Raw genomic sequence first — 17,807 nt, 5'->3', positions numbered from 1 at the left:
CAACCAGAGAGAGATAAAAGAAGCACATTAAATGATAAGGTTGGCATTATTCTACAGTTTTTGTTGTTAACTAATCCCATGAAAAGACGAAAGCCAACAATGCATTAGTCTTTTTCTGTGTCTTTGGCACTCAGCCCCAGATAATGCCAGGTCATTTCCTAAAACAGCTGAACGCTGTAGTTTTTAGCAAATGTAATTCAAAATAGAGTAGATTGTGCATTTGTTGGTGACTATTTTAAGCCAGAGATTAATACACATTAAATGTGCTAGTGAATATTTACAGCTGCGGGGCGGATTATGTCAATGGGATGACTCAAAATAAACTAGTGTCCACGGTAATGGAGGAACATGTCATCCATCTCAAAGAACAAGAATGAACAAACCCCTCCCTACCCAACAAAAGTCAGTGAAATACTGTAATGTTCCAGAGTTTTATTTTTAGCAGGGAAAGAAAGACTCTTTGAAAGCATTATTAATAATAATAGCCTAAAAGGTGACCACTTCTGAAAGAAAATGCCCATTTGCTGTGCTGTTGCTGAGCAGGTAGCACACTGGAAAAGCACTGCAACTTGTAACCACCATCCAGTAATGAGACAAAACAGCCACTCCAAAAACATTATATGAAAGGCCTCCATTAATTCAGGTGGAAGACTTTCCATAAGGGAGACTCCATAACTTTCCAAGCTTGTGGAAGTATGGAAAAGTACGGACGTCTTATGGAAAGTGACCCTGAATTAAAAGAGGCCTTTCACATAATCAAAGTATCAATAAAACGTACAGTGGGGGATTCCTCTCAGGAAATTCTAAGTTAGAGCGGCCTGGATTCAGACATATCTCGTGTCGTGATCAATTTAGTAAGTAAAAAATGACCTGAACAATGGCCACGCTTACTAAATTTATGGTATTTGCAGTGTCAAGTAGTCTTCCTCAGTGTTACTGTTCTATGTCATAAAAGTGCATTAATTTTTTATATTTGTGATTGTAGTCTTTGTCTTTATGAATGATGACCAGTATTCAGTTTTATGACAAACAAACATATTTATGTCTAACTGATTTATTGTGGGTGTAGGCTGGATTTCTGTTGCCGTATTACAGCAGATGACAGTAGTAAGGAATCTTCAAAACACACATACTCACACACATGCTCCTTTCCTCCGACAGAGGCAGCTGGGGCCGGGAGAAGGCAGTCAAGTTTAATGAAATATAGCAGCTTAGAGTTCAAAGGCTCCACAGTAGGGCCTGTAAAGGGTAGGCCGCGTGATGGAGATGTTTCCAGAAGCTTTACGACGCTGGAGTAATTTCTCTCTGTTTCTTTCCTGTTCTTTTGATGAGGAGTCGGCAAGAGCCTGTTGTTCTGGAGCCATTAGTGAAGGAAGCAGATGCAGATGCACTGAAAACAAGCAGCGATGTTATTCCAGCGATTCTGCTTTAATCAGATGGATCGACTGGAGCATCTTATTCTCTTTACCCCTTTGTTTTTATTCCACCCCTTCCTGCTGTGTCTCTAGTCCCTCATGTCACCCAATAGCTCCTCCTGTACCATTCCCACCACCGAAGAAGTTGCTATTCAGCCCACATCAGATGGTACCGAAAGAAAGAGCCATTGTCCCAGGCTGGTCTTACCCCGCTCTTATCTATTGATTGGAAAGCTGAGAGGGGAAAATAACAGGTATTGATTACCACACTGGGTGAAGTTGCTGGGCAGGACGTCTGGAGGGGTAAGAAGAGACGGCATTCTTCACCCTCCGCTGCCCCGCTGCTGTCAGAACAGCCTCGACCACCACTCCATATATCCCATCCCCTTTCACCCCGTCACTGCAGCCCCCCCCAACCCCTCACCTCACCTTGCCTTGCCTCCTTTCTTGAATTGCTAAGGTGCCCCCCCCACCACTCTCACTGTTTTATGCCGATTTTTATCTCTGCTTGTGAAATGTATAGCTAAGCGCAGCAGCAGGCTCTGAACAGAAGCTCTGGCCTTTCACACACTCCCTGAGCTGCGGTGTCTGCCTCACCTTTCGCCTTCAACCAACCCCTCCAGTCTCAAGTGAAGTCACCGGCTCTGGATTTGGTTTCTAGCTTTCATGTATTTTTTTTTTTTTTTGTGTGTGTGTGCATTACTTACCTATCATGTTCCTTGAACTCTACTTTTCTACTTTTTTCCCATCCTGAGATTTTAATAGAGGCATGATAAAATATTTCCCTGGAAGCACTGGCTCCATTAAACCATGCTCTCTTGTGTTAGAGGTCTCTTGTACGGTCTGCTGAACTAACACAGTGCTGCTGAGTAGGAGGAAGCATTCTCCAGCTTATATCTGTCTGTCTGCTTCTTATCCTTTATGTAAATACTGCATATTGAAGACACATTGACTCAGATCAGTGTTTATCTAGGTAATGAATCACTACAGTCTGGCAGTGTGCAAAAGCCTTTTGAAGCATAAGACATTCTTGCAGTTGGCTGGAGATTAAGGCCCAAATCCTTTCTATTAGAAGATGTTTACAGTGTTTTTTTAAATATTGGGCATACGGTGTTGCATCCATTATTAAGTTATTCTCATTGTGGTTGGTTAAGTTCCAGGTGTTCACTATTGGAGCATCTGTCAGCAGCCAAGCCAACCCTTTATTGACATGTTTGCAATGACCAAAAAAAACAAAAGCACTTTGTATGGGAGAAAAAATGCATGTACACATCATTACAAACCCACAGGTGTTTTGTAAAAGAGAAAATAAATGAGGAGAGAGGTGCCAGCACATCTGATCATTGCTCAATCCTGGCAGCCTTTGTAGTCTTTCTTTTTTTTTTTTCTATGTTCCTCTTTTTTTTCTCTTTCATTTGCATTCTGACATTTCCTAACATACTTCCCTCCATGGATGCCTGCACATCAGATCAACAGTTCATTAACCTGCCCACAAGGTTTTGTAAAAATGGCTATATTTAGTCTACATCACAAGAATGCCCCTTATTGAATGTACCCCTTTCTCTTAAAATAATCCATCACCAAATTGAGCAAAGGAAAACAGAGCTAATTCTGTGAGTCGCCAGGCGTCCTCCTCCTCTTCCTGCGCTATGAAAGATTCCATTCACACATGGAGCTTGGCTATAATAAGGAGCGCCGTACCAATGCTGCAATTCGGGAAAGCCCATATGGTCATGTGTATCATTTTCCATTTACAGACAAGCTAACAATTCTAACAATTTGAGTAAACACTGAACTAACTGAACTACTCAGCAGTTTGTCAAAAATCTGGCAGATTCCCATTCATCACAGCCTGCGTAGAGGAACATAATGGTATGTTCAGCAAACCGGGAGAGAGCCTCAGAAGACCCAGGCTAAAACAGCAGAGAAAAGTGCAGTACATTTTACTTCCAGTACGATGTGATTACCTGTTGTATTGTGGACATCTTGAACTGTGTATCTTACAATCAAGCAGATAAAGCAATAACTCCCCTTTTCTCAGAATTGGATTTTCTACACAGGGCCTCTGTGTGATTTCTGAGCTTTCATCTCCAAGGTTAAGAGAACCTGTCCTTGAGAGGGAGGAGGAGGAGGAGAAGAAGAAGTAGGAGAGTCCCTGCTGAAGAAAGGATGGTGGTCATGCACACAGCACAAATACTTATTAAGTTATTCAGACGATGTCCTTGATTTCAGCACCTCTTCATGCCTTGTTTTTAAAAAGACTTCAAAAGGTTTTTTTAGAAGCAGAGATGGAGGGAGGAAATCATTTGTTGCACATTCCTTGTGCTTGGAGCACCAGCCAAAGCTTTTTAGTTTATAAAGCCAAAAAGTTCAGGAGCAGGAGTTGTCCTGAATAAGTTCAAGATCACATAGACCTTTATCAAAGTTGGAGGAATAGTTTGCCAATTTGGAAAATTGGCTTATTTATTCATTTGTTTGTTTATTTCTTTGCCAAAAGTTGGTTAAATGAGAAGATACCACTCTTACATTTGTTTGGTAAATGAGGATACAGTTAATAGAAGATTAGCATAAAGTCTAGAGGTGAGGAAACTGTAAGCTTGGCTCTGCTCAAAGGTGATGAAGTCTGCTTTGCTTTTGACAAAGCTAGCTAGCTGTTTAAGCTGTGCTAAGCTAAGGTAACCGGCTGCTGTCTGTAGCTTTATATTTAGCAGAAATGAGTGTGATATGACTCTTATCTAACTCTCTGCAAGAAAGTGAATATGAATAAGTGAATTTGCATAAAGTACCAATGCCTTAAGACATCACAGTGTACCAAACTTAGCTAATTTAGGCAAAGTTTCACAGAAACACAAATCAAAAGTTGTCTGACCATAACAAAAAAAGGATTCTCCTCAAGAAGACTTGGGTTGATTGTACAACTGCAACAACACTGCAGAGAGGTTTTGCAGCGCATCGTTGTATATTTTTACAAATGGAAAAGAGCATTTAGATGTTCCCCTATCTCTTTTTATTTTCTTAGGAAGTATATCATTCTCAAGAAATGTCTTTGTTTGACAATGTAGGTTCAATGTGTTTCGAAACTTTGCTTCAACTAAACCTTTGACATGAATCAGGCCTTGTTTTGAACGCCAGTCCCGTCCATTAATCTAGAAGCAGCACATGGTTGAGTGGCTTGTGGGACCATAAGTCAGAGGAGATAACTGAAGCCTATTTGTTCAAGATTTTGTCAGAAATGAATTTATGTTTTTACAAGGCGGTTCAGTCTTTTGGGATCAACTCAGTCCATATGAGCCCCAGCAGCACCAAGCCAACGCTGTGACCTGTTTGTGGTGCTAAAGCAGAGTAGAAACAGTGAGCGCCTCTGTTCTGCTTTCCTGGTAGGAGAGGAGTGAGATATGGGCCAGCTGACAACAGCCAAAAAGACTGTGGTTGCGTTTTCTCCACAGACATAAACAATGACACTTCCAATTTCCTGTGCATGCTGTGGACCAGGAAAGGCCATTCACAGAGAGGAAGGAAAACTCTGAGTGTGTGTGTGTGTGCGTTCATGCATGGTTGGGAAAGACAGAAACAAAAAGGAAGGAGGCTTTCATTGGTGTTTACGCTCACAAGATCCCCTTTTTTCACTGAGTTTTGTGGCATGACGGGTTTTTTTTTTAAAGAAAATATGAGTGTGTCCAGCTTTTTAGCATCTGAGGTCACGAGCACAGCAGTCCAGATGTTGTACCTGCAACTGAGATACATCTGTTGGCAATGTGATGGATAAAACGACCAGATGGAGTTACCTGTGTCACCTCCCCCCAGTGCAGCCCCATCAGTATAATGAACTTCTTGTTTACCATATGTGTGAAATGCACCAAAGGAATGTGACTCCTATGTGTGTTAGAGCGTGTGTGTATGTGTTGAGAGAGGCCATGTGTACTTACCCTCCCCATTGTTTTTACTGCTACTGCTACCATTTGTTCTGAGGCACAGACTGTGCTCTGTGTACTTTTGAGGGCTGTTGAAGCTATAGGGGTTGGTTGCATTTCCTCCCCCTTTCTCAGCCCCCCAGCTCCCCAATCTCCTGTTTCTCTTCGGTGTCTAGTCTTCTCAGTAATTCAGGGTTTTGTTTAGTTTTTGGTCGGGGGGTTAGTCGAACGCCTGGCGCTTTGCGAGCAGCGGCGCAGGCCTCCTAACACCATCACAGGGTGTTTCGGCCCGCTCCACTTCACCAGATCTGAGGGAGCAGGCCCGAGCCAATTAAGAGCAGGGAGAACAGGCTGCTGTCCGTCTCACTGTGACCCGCCCCCCTCATCGCTTTGATCTCTTGCACGCTACGCAAAACCGAAGCCAGAACACTTTACCCTCTCTGTGCAGGCAGTGGACGACAGGGCTTGTCCAATTATTACAATCTGGTTTCAACATTTCTGGGTAATCAGACAAAAAGATGACAAATTACCTCTATCTCATTCCATCTGCCCACACCAATGCTGGTTTTACAGCTGCGTTTAGTCAGAGAAATTAGGACTCTATATTTACATATATATATGTTTTATTTCATTTGCTGATTTCACTGCACTGATTTACAGCTGTAAAGTGTGTACTTGTAAATACTCAGTGCAGTGTTGTTTGTTGGATAAACTAAGTTATTAGTTAAATTCATACTTTTGAAATTGTTCTACATAAAGGATGTTACTCTCATGCCTTTATTCAGTGGCTCAATCATCCTGATTTAAGTAATTTTTCCACTTATGTGCCATCTTATTGTTTCCTCTGCCACTTAACACAATAGATGAGTTTCCACAAGCTGCACCTTAGGGTTTGATGTGTGGTGGTGTAGATCATTAGTTTCCAAACTGTGGGTTTAGGAGTCCCCTAACGGGTCACGAGATAATTAACGGGAGAGGAAAGTGGAAAAAACATTGAGATTCAAAGTTCATTCTTGATCTTGGAAACAGCAGTTGGCGAAATAATCTCACCACAAGGTCCATTCAGTGGTTGTTCTGGAGCTTTTGATTATATCATGCAGTCTTCATCAGCAGATGGAGTTGCCCATTTTTTAATGGAAACATAGATTCAAATTTACATTCCTCATGGACTTTTCATCCATGTTGGCTTACAAGTCGAGAGGAAATGTCCAGAACAGCTACTGAATCGGCTTCGTGGTGAAATTGTTTTGCCACAAATTATGTTTATTTTTCTAGAGTCAGTTCTACTTTTTTTTCTCCCTGGTCAGTTACTGTAAATTGTACCTTTAAACTGTATACAAATCTAAAAATCATTAGCAACTTGTGACGAGCAGTTGCAGCTAGACATTGTGTTGTCTTAGGGGTCATACGTCAAAAAGAATTGGAATCACTTTTTATTGTTGTTCCATCAAGACAAGAATATAACCATAGGAAATTGCTGAATAACTGCTTACTTCTGATTTCTTTGGCACAAAATGGTTAAAGATGTGCTATGCCATTTTAAAATATTGATATCAGAATCAAATCCCAATTTCAATGTTATTGTGGGCTGCAGATTCAACCACATGATTTGTTTTACTTTTGCAAAACCATATTACGGTTTTAAAGAATCAGTTTTAGAAAAATTATCATTTTATTATGCGGTTGTGTGTCCTCAGGACCTCCACGGGTGTCAGAGAAGGTTGCTCACAGACAAACAGCCCGGCTTGGGAGTGCCATCAAGCTACCGTGTCCGGTGGAAGGAGACCCTCCACCCCTAATTATGTGGACCAAGGATGGGCGCAACATCCACAGCGGCTGGATCCGTTTCCGAATCCTGCGCATGGGCCTGAAGATCAAGGAGGTGGAGGCAGATGACGCGGGCACCTACATCTGCAAAGCCACCAACGGCTTTGGTAGCGTTAACATCAACTACACCCTCATTGTCATCGGTGAGTGCAGATGGGGTTCAGTTTGTATGACCTGTTTCTCTGCTGGTTCCTGAGATGAGATCATTGATTGTTGTAAAATGTGTCAGTCTTGTTAAAAATTCAAGCTCAATTCAGCATCTATAAAACATGAAGTCACCTGTGTGCTAACTAAAACCAGAGACCGTGTCAGCCTCTAATTTGTACGGTCAGACCACATCATCTTCCGCTGTAGTGTTTTGAGGCCACATTTGTAAAGTTTCCCTGCTGTCAAAAATCTCACCACAGTTCAAATGTTAAAAGACAGCATCACTCACAGAGGTCGAGGTCTAAAACAAGTGGATTTATGGAGGTTTAGTGCTTGATCCTCTCATCTATTGTATGTGTTACAGCCCCTACCTCTCCCTGCCCAAAGTCAACAGCGGCATGGGATATTGTTTCATACTACTTCATCCTCTGTGACTCAATTGGATCTCAGGCTCTTCCTTTTCCTTAGGCTACACTCTGTGGAGGCAGGAGGTCTGCAGCTCCACAATAAGAAACACATTCAGTGTAGTGCCTGTTTGTCTTCAGACTCTCACACAGCTCTTTGGGCTTGGAGGATTAAGCACAGTCTGACTGAGTGTGTTACTCGTTTGTTCATGTGCGTACAGTGCATTTCCTCTGCGCTACAGCAGAGCATGATGAATGAGCAGAGTGGAGCGTGAAGGCTGTGTTTAGTCTAATTACTCTAAGATGCCTAATTAGGGCCAGAGTCTGCACTCTCTCTCCGCAGAGGAGGAGTTACAGCCTGGTCTTGTGACAGCTGTGCTTCAGAAGAAGAGCCATAATCAGGCAGATTTGGAAAACACTTGAAAAGCACTTCAGAAAACACCGCTTGTTGTAATAAAGCATGGGAATAGACGGGACCAAAGTTTATTTTAGTCTCCCTCAATGTGAAGTTGTCATTGAGTTCAAAGAGAGGGTGTCTGCTGATTGTGCTAAAATGACAGGTTGGAGATCGAGGCAACGAGCCAGCTATAATGTCAAGGTTCATTGTACAGTTGTGCCATATAGCATCAAAGTCAGACGTGGCTTTGTGTGTGTCGGCATTGCACTTACAGAGCACTGAAAATGGAACATATTCAGAATCATTCATGTGATGGATATCCCAGTGCTGTCATTTTAAGTTTGCGTCAATGTCCTGATTGGATACTGTCAGACTTTTTGGTGTGTTTTCTATTTGATGTGATGGAGTATGTCTACGTAATGATTTTTCACCACAGAAAGTGTCTCTCAAGTGCGAAACTTAAACTAAACTTGAAAGGTAAACTCACTGAAGTGAAAGCAGCAAAATACATCGGCAGATATTTTTCATCAGTAGAAAAGGGGGATCAGGACTTTTTGGGAGGCATTTGAGTTTTAAGAAAATATCGATACATGGCAGCAAGTAGATCTTTACATCATTTCAGGTTCGTAATGAAAAGTGTCTCAACTGTAAGCACGGAAAGCAGTTGAAGGAAAAATTGTGCTTAGACTTTTTTTGGGAAGAAGTTGGAACCCCCTAAAAAAGTGTCCAGAAGAAGAAGAAAGATATAAATACACGAAATATTTTCCCTAATATTGAAAAAAAAATGCACTGCTTTGCTTACTGTACATTGCATGCGGCGCCTAAATTGCAGCGCGGTAATATGGTAATATTGTGGTATTTGGGAGACACTAAATTTTGGATATCGCCCAAGTCTACTATTCTCCACAGCGGGTTCATATCTATGATTGAAATCTCAGTTTTTATATACTGTACATCCCCCCAAAAATCCTTGAGGAAATCTAATGCTTATATGCTAGAAATGCTTATGATTGGGTTAAAGTAAAGCTGATCACTATTTACTGAGTCTACCTGGTGGTGGTGTTATTTCATATAAACCTGAAGTTAGTTTTGGCAGTGATGTTCTTAGAAGTCTTTGTAAGCTGAGAAAGAGCTTGAATAAACATGGCCAAACACAAATAAAAGAAAAAAGCGGGCTGCAAAAGTTTCCCTGGCTGCTGTGTTCTTTAAACATGTAAGGCAACTTTTTTTTTTAAATGAAGCATTTGTATCTGCAGCAGACAGTAATACTGTACATGCACATGGAATTTTTGAGGGGATTTAAATATTGATTTAAAGCTGGGAGATAAAGAAGGATAGTTTAGATAATTTAAGGCCAAACTACACACACACACACACACGCACACACACGGACACACACGGAAACACACAGACACACACAGACACGGGAGACACACACAATTACCCAATTAATCTCGGTGATAGATAACTTTCTCCCAGTGGTGTGTTTATGTGACAGAGAATTTGTCTGGTTTGGCTTCTGCTGTAAGTGTGACTGAGTGAGAATGAAGACTTCAATGAAAACAGTTGAAGACCGCTGTGATGAAGCTGGCAGCGGTCACCGGGAGATCAGTTCAACCTGACTGCATGCGTCGCTCTACTCCCACTCTGTGATTACTTTAGGAAAAAAATACCTTAGGAAGTTCAATCAGAAGTCTTTCTTGGAAGCATATTTCCTTGAGATTTTTATCACAAGTGTTTTTGCCCTTTATGGAGTTACCTAGAGACTTTCTGGCCTGACTCTTAATCCTTAACTGGTTTGTTCCATTTCCTACTTGTCCTCTGGTGGTAGTGAGTGCGTGATAGACCGACTCTAGATACTCAACCCTCCCCTCTCTCTGCTCTCTTGTCCGTCATCCATTACACTCTGGCAGTCCATCACCGCAGCGTTTGTTTTTATACATAATTGTTCCATCGGGGGTGCAGTGGAGTTTGGGTGCCTTTTTACCACAAAGATTAGGGGGCCTCATTGTCAAAACACTTACAGTATAATACAGCCAAATAGCCCGCAATTACCATGAGCAACACTTTCCATCAAGGTTGAATCAACTAATTGTTAGCTATTTTAATTTAGTTGAATGCAGTTAACCTGCTTGGAGCCCAATTATGTTTCTCAAAAAGATCAGAGAAGAGTTTATTTATTTGAAATACTGTAAATGAGGGGTATCTCCCAGAGTAGCTCTACATACAGTATCTGTCATGTCAGTTTATTATTTTTACTGGATCACAGACTGAAAAAGTACAAGAAGCAACTGCAGCCGGTTATAGTGCCGGTCAGGGGAAAAGGGTCGACAAAATCCTGGCAGCTGTTCAAATTCAAGCCCAACGTGGAAAGCATAACTTTTTAAACATTGCCTGGGAGCCAGCAGAGAAACCAAGCAGAAGAAAGACACTAAGATAAAGAGACAGCGAAGACGTGGAGTGGGACTGGAAGTGAGAGTGAGGGGTTTTGCAGGGTGATGTAAGGAGGAGGAGGGGGTTCCATGCTGCTGGAGAGATATCCCTCTTCCCATCTGCCAGCGGACAGCCTGTCCTCCCCTGAGCTATCTGAAGAATCTGGTCAGTCAGTGCAACATGGCGCCTCCTCAATCCCTCCAGCTGGCTGTTTGGGCCCTGTTTGGGGTGGTCTCCTGACAACTGGCCCCATCACCTCCCAGCACCCCCACCAGGACAGACTGATACATACAGCAGCCTCTCCGTCCCCAGCTGCTCAGGCTGCAGCAGGTTTCATATTAGCATTAACATGGGATTGTCATATTAACATTTACAGGATTGGATTTTAACATTTATGTCTGCACAGATAATATATTACAGGGCTAATACAGGGCTGGCAGCGCACATTATTTCTACATAGAGATGTTGGCTCTCGTAGCACATTTTTCATTTTGCTCCTTTCCAGCGACATTGTCAGGCCAAATGTTGTATAAACTGCCTCATGTGTGACTGATCACATGTGGTAGCTGTCTGGAGATTTCCAGAGTGTGATGCAAGGGCACTACACATAACTTTTCCTGGACATTACAATGTCCCCAACAACATCTGGAGCTCATTGTGACCCCGGATCATCAGGCCTTTTCCTGTGATGCAGCTGGCACTGGAGGCCAGCAGAGAGAGTGTGTAGTGACTTGTTTCCTGTGGCTGGATTTGTGAATGAAGTGGGAGGGGATGGCGTCAGAACCGAAACACTGCAGCAAGACCATGAATGGATTCAGGTTGTGCGGAAGGAGGCTGATTGCATTTTAAACAACTTGATAGTTTAACTTGGATCGTTTACTTGCATGAGCATTCACTTGAATCATGATCCTTGTAATTGAATTTGCATTTGCATAATGAACCTTTTGATTTCATACAGTACATAAAGTATAAGGATTTTTGTTTGATCACTGATTCCATAATAAGTTGCAGCTTTTACTGAGTTTCCAGTATACAAGAACAAGCCTCTCGTGTAGTTACAGGCCTCTCAGTCCCTCATTTATTATTTTATTTTTCAATCTTCCAAAAATAACAATCATATGGCAGCAGTGGGATGCCTTACCTCGCCCCTGTCTGCAGCCTAGTGAGTCAACATTGTGTAGAGACAATAGTGGCAAGGGATAGCTTTAACAGGACAGACGTATAAAAGGTGCCATTGTTCCTTAGAATCGCCAAAAAGTAGAGAGGAAATAGATTCAGAGAAAAAAAAAAGTCAAAAAGAAAACCCCGGCAGTGTGGGACCATGTTCTGTTTGGATTGGGAGGTTCAGGAACCGGGAGGAATGTGGAGAGCCCAAGTGAGCAACAGAGAAATATTTCTTCCAGTGGAGGCTGTTTTTTAAAGGAATGGGTTATTATAGTTGGCCAGTTAAACCCCTTCAAATAGCCATGACATCATGGCTGGGCTTGGTGCTGCAGGGGACAAACAAAGGAGGGTTTGTACCCAGAGAACCCTAGAGAGCTTTGAGGGTTTCGGGGGGACTCAGAGGGAGGCAGAGAGAGGGGGTTAGAAGTCACATCTGGTCTCTTTACCTGACCCAATCAAACCCTGCGAGGGAATCAAGTGTGCCAAACTGCATCTAGAAAAATCCAACATGAAGCTGCGCTGAACCAAAAATCAAAACAAGACACAAAAGGTACAGAGTTGGCTGGTAGTTTTTCCTTTTGGATTGTTACTAAAACATACAGTTAACTTGGCCCTGTTAAAAATGCTGCAAATGACTTAAACAGTCATATCTAATGTGAACGGACACCTCAGTTGTATCATATTAAATCATTTAACAGCAGCCTCTCTTCAATAATCATCTGCTTAATGGTCTCTTGCACAAAGATATTGGCGAGGAACCCGATCCGCTGTATTAATTCATCAATGCTTAACTCGAACAGTCGATACGCATCACAAACCGTCGATTAGGTTTCACTCATTATATTTTCTCTAAGCCCTGTCTTAGCGCCGCTGCATGATGTCAGCCAATGACATAAACTCCACAGCTGTCTCCTGGAAGCAGGCTTATGAAAACTGATCATATTACTTCCAAATGCTAGCAGCATTTGCGAGCATGCACCCCGCTCAGAGGAGCCTATCTATAAATGCTAAATTTATTCAGATAGAGCCAAGAACACTTTGCTAGGACTGCTTGGAGTTGGGTCGCTGCCATAAGAGCTGTGACAGTGACACTGTCAAAAATTACAAACAGGATAGTAATTGTAAGTTAAAACAGGCTTTAAAAAGAGGAACACACCTACAATATCACTATGGCACTGATATTTCCCTATAATTTGAGAAGTATAGTCATTTCAGAAACATGTGGCTAATAATACACTATTACTGTGTGATGCTTCAGACATCACACAGCTGTAATTGAAAGGGTTTTGTTTTGACAGCTTAGAAAAAAGAAAGTAGAAGTAGAGCTTGATTTAAGTTTATTTTGTCAAATTGTGGAAGTTTAATATCAGCTCTGCAAGTTGAGTAAAAACACACAAAAGGTTTGAAAGGTTTGAAATGTCTAATTGACAGCAGCTGTTTGGTGTCGTCAGTTCAGCTGAACATTTGTCTTTATACAACTTTATTCAGATTATAATCCCTGACAGTTTCTATGACCTTTACCTTCTATTGTTTAAATGCAGCCATACTACTTTTCCACACTACTTTGAATTATTTGCTGCAAGATTTGTTTTATTGTAATTGCAAAAGAACTTACATCTCAATGTTTTGTTTGGCCCTCAACTGTCCTGTCCTGTTGTGTTAACAGATGACTCGGGTTCTGATAAAACTGGACCGGGAGCAGCTGACGGAGCAGAGTCTGAGCTTGGCAACGATGGTGTGTCAGACAAATTTGGTACGAGCTCTGCTTGCTTGGCAAGCTATCAATGCTGCCGTAGTAAATTAAAGGACCATAATAGTGGTTTTGTATGTTTTATCTTATTTACTACAAATCACATGTATTTTCACAGCTATTTGAATTGAAATTGATTTTAATCTCTACATGATGAAATTGATTCAAAAGCTTTAATCTGCAGTGATATTAAAATATTAATTGGGTTGATGTACATTGTGATAGACTGGATACCTCAAGCAAGTTTTAACAGTCTACAATTTGATTTCAAAGCCATAATTAAATGACTGGAAATCAGTGGGTGTCTGGAAATGACAGCTAAAGTGTAATTGACTGTTTATATGATTTATAGTTAAGGAGCTAAAACTAAAAAGAAAATGCAGAAGAAATACTGAAACATAAAGTAACTAAAGGTTTCTTCTTTTTACCCGTTAAGTGCGTCCCCGCTTCACCCAGCCCGCTAAGATGAGGAAGAGGGTGATAGCCCGTCCTGTTGGCAGTTCAGTGCGGCTCAAATGCACGGCCAGTGGAAACCCTCGACCGGACATCGTGTGGCTGAAGGACGACAGGCCGCTCACGGAGCAGGAAGTCGGCGAGGGCCGTCAGAAGAAGTGGACTCTGAGTCTGAAGAACCTGACGCCAGAGCACAGCGGCAGATACACCTGCAGAGTCTCCAATCGTGCAGGGGAAATCAACGCCACGTATAAAGTTGAGGTCATACGTGAGTATCCCACAGAGAGGCTGAGCTGTACGCATACCAAACATCTTCACCTGGAAATACTAGCGCTAATGCATGATGTAAAGCAAATTAATTTAAGTGATTACTGCTGTTTGTGTGCATCATTTTTGTGATCTTTTGTACATTGCTTCGGGAAATTGAAATAGTGTAATCACTGTAATGATTGGTCTGATTTTGACTGAGGAAGGACTGTAACCTTTAAAAAAAAATCCCCTCTCTGATCTACCTACTCCTGACGTCTGATTGCGAACAGCAGGTCTTATCCTTGCTGCATGATGAATGTGCTTGTGTAATCATGTATATGAGAAGCATATTGAGGAAGCAGGCTTGAGAGTGAGGGTTTGTGCCCTGGTGTTTGCACAGGGGGGAGAGAGAGAGGCTGTTCAACTCAGAGACCATCCACCCAATCTGGAGCCGATTAAAGCCCAGCTGTCTGCCAGACCCACTGCCCCCCCCCCTTCCCATGAGAAATGTGTGCTGTACAACCAGGAGCAAAGAAAGAGAGGAAACTAATCACACATACTTCTTGTGTTACATGTGGTATTCCTCCCTCTCTGTCAATTATAAGTTCTAAGCCGGGGGCTAGTAACGGTATGGACAACTAAGACCTCTTCTATCCGCAGAAGGGCTGTCATGTCAAAAGATGTCTGTGTGTGCGTCCTGACAGTTTTTCTTTGTGTGTGTCTATGCAGAGAGGACAAACTCTAAACCTATTTTGACGGGCACTCACCCAGTCAACACGACGGTGGACTACGGAGGCACCACGTCATTCCAGTGCAAAGTGAGGAGTGACGTTAAGCCGGTCATTCAGTGGCTCAAACGCGTGGAGTCTAACGAGGAAAGCCGCTACAACTCCACCATTGAGGTGGGGGACTCACGATTCGTGGTGCTGCCCACGGGAGAGGTGTGGTCGAGGCCTGACGGCTCGTACCTCAACAAGCTGCTCATTACCCGCGCCAAGGAGGAGGACGCTGGCATGTACATCTGCTTAGGCGCCAACACCATGGGCTACAGCTTCCGCAGTGCCTTCCTCACTGTGCTGCCAGGTGAGGCCTGGGGAATGTCTGTTTACTGTGTATCACTGCCACAGCAGTGATACAAACATACTGCAGAGCAACAAATCAGCAGCTTGGACAAGGATCTGTGCCATAAGTTTGTATATTTTATGTGGCTGTTTATTTTTCAGATCAACATTAGTGCACATTACACAATGACAACAGGGATTGTCAAACTGAACTGAACGTTAGACGACAGGACGGATGACAACAAAGCAACACTAACAGGCACAAAAGCTTCTCTGTCACCTGTTATATATCAGTTTTTGATATAGTTTGAACTTGTTTTATTCTCCAGCAAATAAATAAAACCCTGTCAATTTTACCAGGCCTTCAAGCTATTTTCCATCATCCTTTTCTTGATTGAGGGCATTTTAGTTTTTTTCATATTTACGCTGAAGTAAATTAATTTAGCAGTTAAGAAAAAATTCTAAAACTTTTGCAGGTTTTAGTTTCCTAAATACAAGGATTTGCTGCTCTTCTCTGTTTTATATCATTGTAAATTAAACATCTATAAAAAAAAAATCTTAACTCAAAGTCCACTTATTAGCTTTTTTGCAGTCTTTCACCCACATCTCTTGGCCTTCTCCTTGGATGGAGTTTGCTCAGTCATCATAACATGACATGAAAATGAAGTATGGAACTTCAGTAAAATGATTAGAGGTTTTGGACTGTTGCTTGGACTTTTTATTGACTAAATAATGAATCTAAAAATATTCTGCAGATTAATTCATGACAAAAACAAGTTTTTGTTGCCATCTTAAAGCTCTTACAATCGAAGTAAAATAGCCTTTTGGTAACATTTAAGAGTTGGCAACTTGTTTTGATCCTTCTCTTTTCTGGCCCTCTTCTTTTGTAGACACAAAGCCTCCCATCACGGCCATGTTCTCGCCAACTTCCAGCTCCCTGCCCTGGCCTGTCATCATTGGCATACCTGCTGGAATAGTGTTCATCTTTGGCACAGTGCTGCTGTGGTTCTGCCAGAGCAGAAAACACTGTCCTCCACCCAGTGCTCCAGCTGCAGCTGCACAGGTACTGCAAGGCTCCCACAGGCTGCCGTATCGAGAGCGGGACAGGGGCGGTGTGGCCCCGTCCTCCAGCACAGAGAAAGACTGCATGAGCTCCATGAACTATGAGGAGTACATCGCACAGCAGCAGCTCCTCCTCAGCCAGGGAGGACCAACGCTCCCCCCAAAAATCTACCCCAAAATCTACACAGACATTCACACGCACACTCACTCTCATGTGGACGGGAAAGTACATCAGCATCAACACATTCATTTTCAGTGTTAGCCTTGGTGCCAAATACTCCCCACTAACTGTTCCAGTATCTCAGAGGGAGAGTGAGCTGTGGACTGAACAGCAGCTCCTGAGTGTCGTTCACCAGGCATTTTTCTAATCAAAATCAAAAGTGGACTCTTCTCATAGCAGGACATTGTTGGGAGAGTGTACATGTGTGAAAAACAGTGGCCAGTGACACACACCTTGTGTTTTTTTACATCCAAACTTCCATATTTGGTGCTTTTTTTTTTACCTTCAAATTCTCACACCACTAAAATCCATTAATCCTTGTTGTGCACTTAATACAAAAAGGACAAGGAAATCTGCAGCGTGTGAGTTGAATTGCAGCTATTGAGGCCCGCTGAAAGGTCTCCCTCAGCAGCTGAATTCTGCATTTTCCTACTTGAGGTGTGGCTGAAAATGGAGGTTAGGTTTTACCTTTCACGTGATCAGCTGTTGGAGCTCAGAGGCTCCGTTATGTTCTGCCTGGTAATGAAGATGAAAATGGTACTCTAGATTTACAAAAGGGCTGGTTTTATGCTCCTACTCAGGTAGTCCTTTTGTTTTGTTAAAGATGCATAATGTTTGGAATGCTGACCACTATCCTTTATATTACCTTTCTCCATCCCTCACTTCTGTTCTACGTTAAAAGTCATATAGAGTAGGCTGGTAAATTTTTTATAGCATGTTTACGGCATGCAAACCTTGCCTAAGACTGCAAGGGATGGGAGAATTGTATTTCCATGTTAACTGAATTGGTTGCCATTATCATTTTAACTTTTTTAGGTAGGTTCCCATCACTAGTATGTTGAGATAAACCAGCAGAGGATGAGTCTTTTTGACCGCCACCTTATCCACCCACAGTATATGAAGCTGTAGTCATTTATAATCAAATTGAGTCATGAATATTTAATTTATTTTGCTAAAAAAATGTATCAAAAGTTTATTTTTCAGAGTAAGGCGTTTTACATATCTATGTAATGTTATTAAAGTATACTGTTGTTGTCTATAGTACATTTTGAGTACTTTGTCACCCAGTTTAATCACATTTAGTTCATGCCAATATTTAGGTATTTCTGTATGTAATTGGTTGTATTTGACAATCTTGTATGATGTACTCTGTTCAAGGCTTAAAAACTAAATCATCTAAAGGTTTGATGGTTTGGTAGTTTGATTAAATGACCTGAGACAAAATAGTCACATGCTTCATAAAAATTCATGTATCTGCTCAAACTGAACTGCACACACCTGAAAGACACCTGTGACCCTCCTTCTGTGCTTATA

The 17,807-nt window shown here is 42.0% G+C and overlaps 1 protein-coding gene across 1 annotated transcript in view; it reads left to right on the top strand.

Annotated features, from left to right (window-relative positions):
- Positions 1 to 17,719, top strand: part of LOC111659812 (fibroblast growth factor receptor-like 1) — a 29,261-nt gene extending 11,542 nt beyond the window's left edge. Inside the window, exons 3-7 of the mRNA XM_023412874.2 lie at positions 7,024 to 7,296; positions 13,365 to 13,451; positions 13,885 to 14,169; positions 14,880 to 15,233; positions 16,102 to 17,719. Of these exons, the coding sequence (XP_023268642.1) occupies positions 7,024 to 7,296; positions 13,365 to 13,451; positions 13,885 to 14,169; positions 14,880 to 15,233; positions 16,102 to 16,535 (1,433 nt within the window). The 3' untranslated portion in view covers positions 16,536 to 17,719. The remainder of the gene's footprint in view (positions 1 to 7,023; positions 7,297 to 13,364; positions 13,452 to 13,884; positions 14,170 to 14,879; positions 15,234 to 16,101) is intronic.
- The last annotated feature ends 88 nt before the right edge of the window (positions 17,720 to 17,807 follow it).

This window comes from Seriola lalandi, unplaced genomic scaffold (genome assembly GCF_002814215.2).
Source record: "Seriola lalandi dorsalis isolate HSWRI2012SDOR001 ecotype SW California unplaced genomic scaffold, Sedor1 jcf7180002054491, whole genome shotgun sequence".
Lineage (NCBI taxonomy): Eukaryota > Metazoa > Chordata > Actinopteri > Carangiformes > Carangidae > Seriola > Seriola lalandi.
Note: the sequence above shows the minus strand (reverse complement) of the source record. Positions and strands in the feature narration are given on the sequence as shown.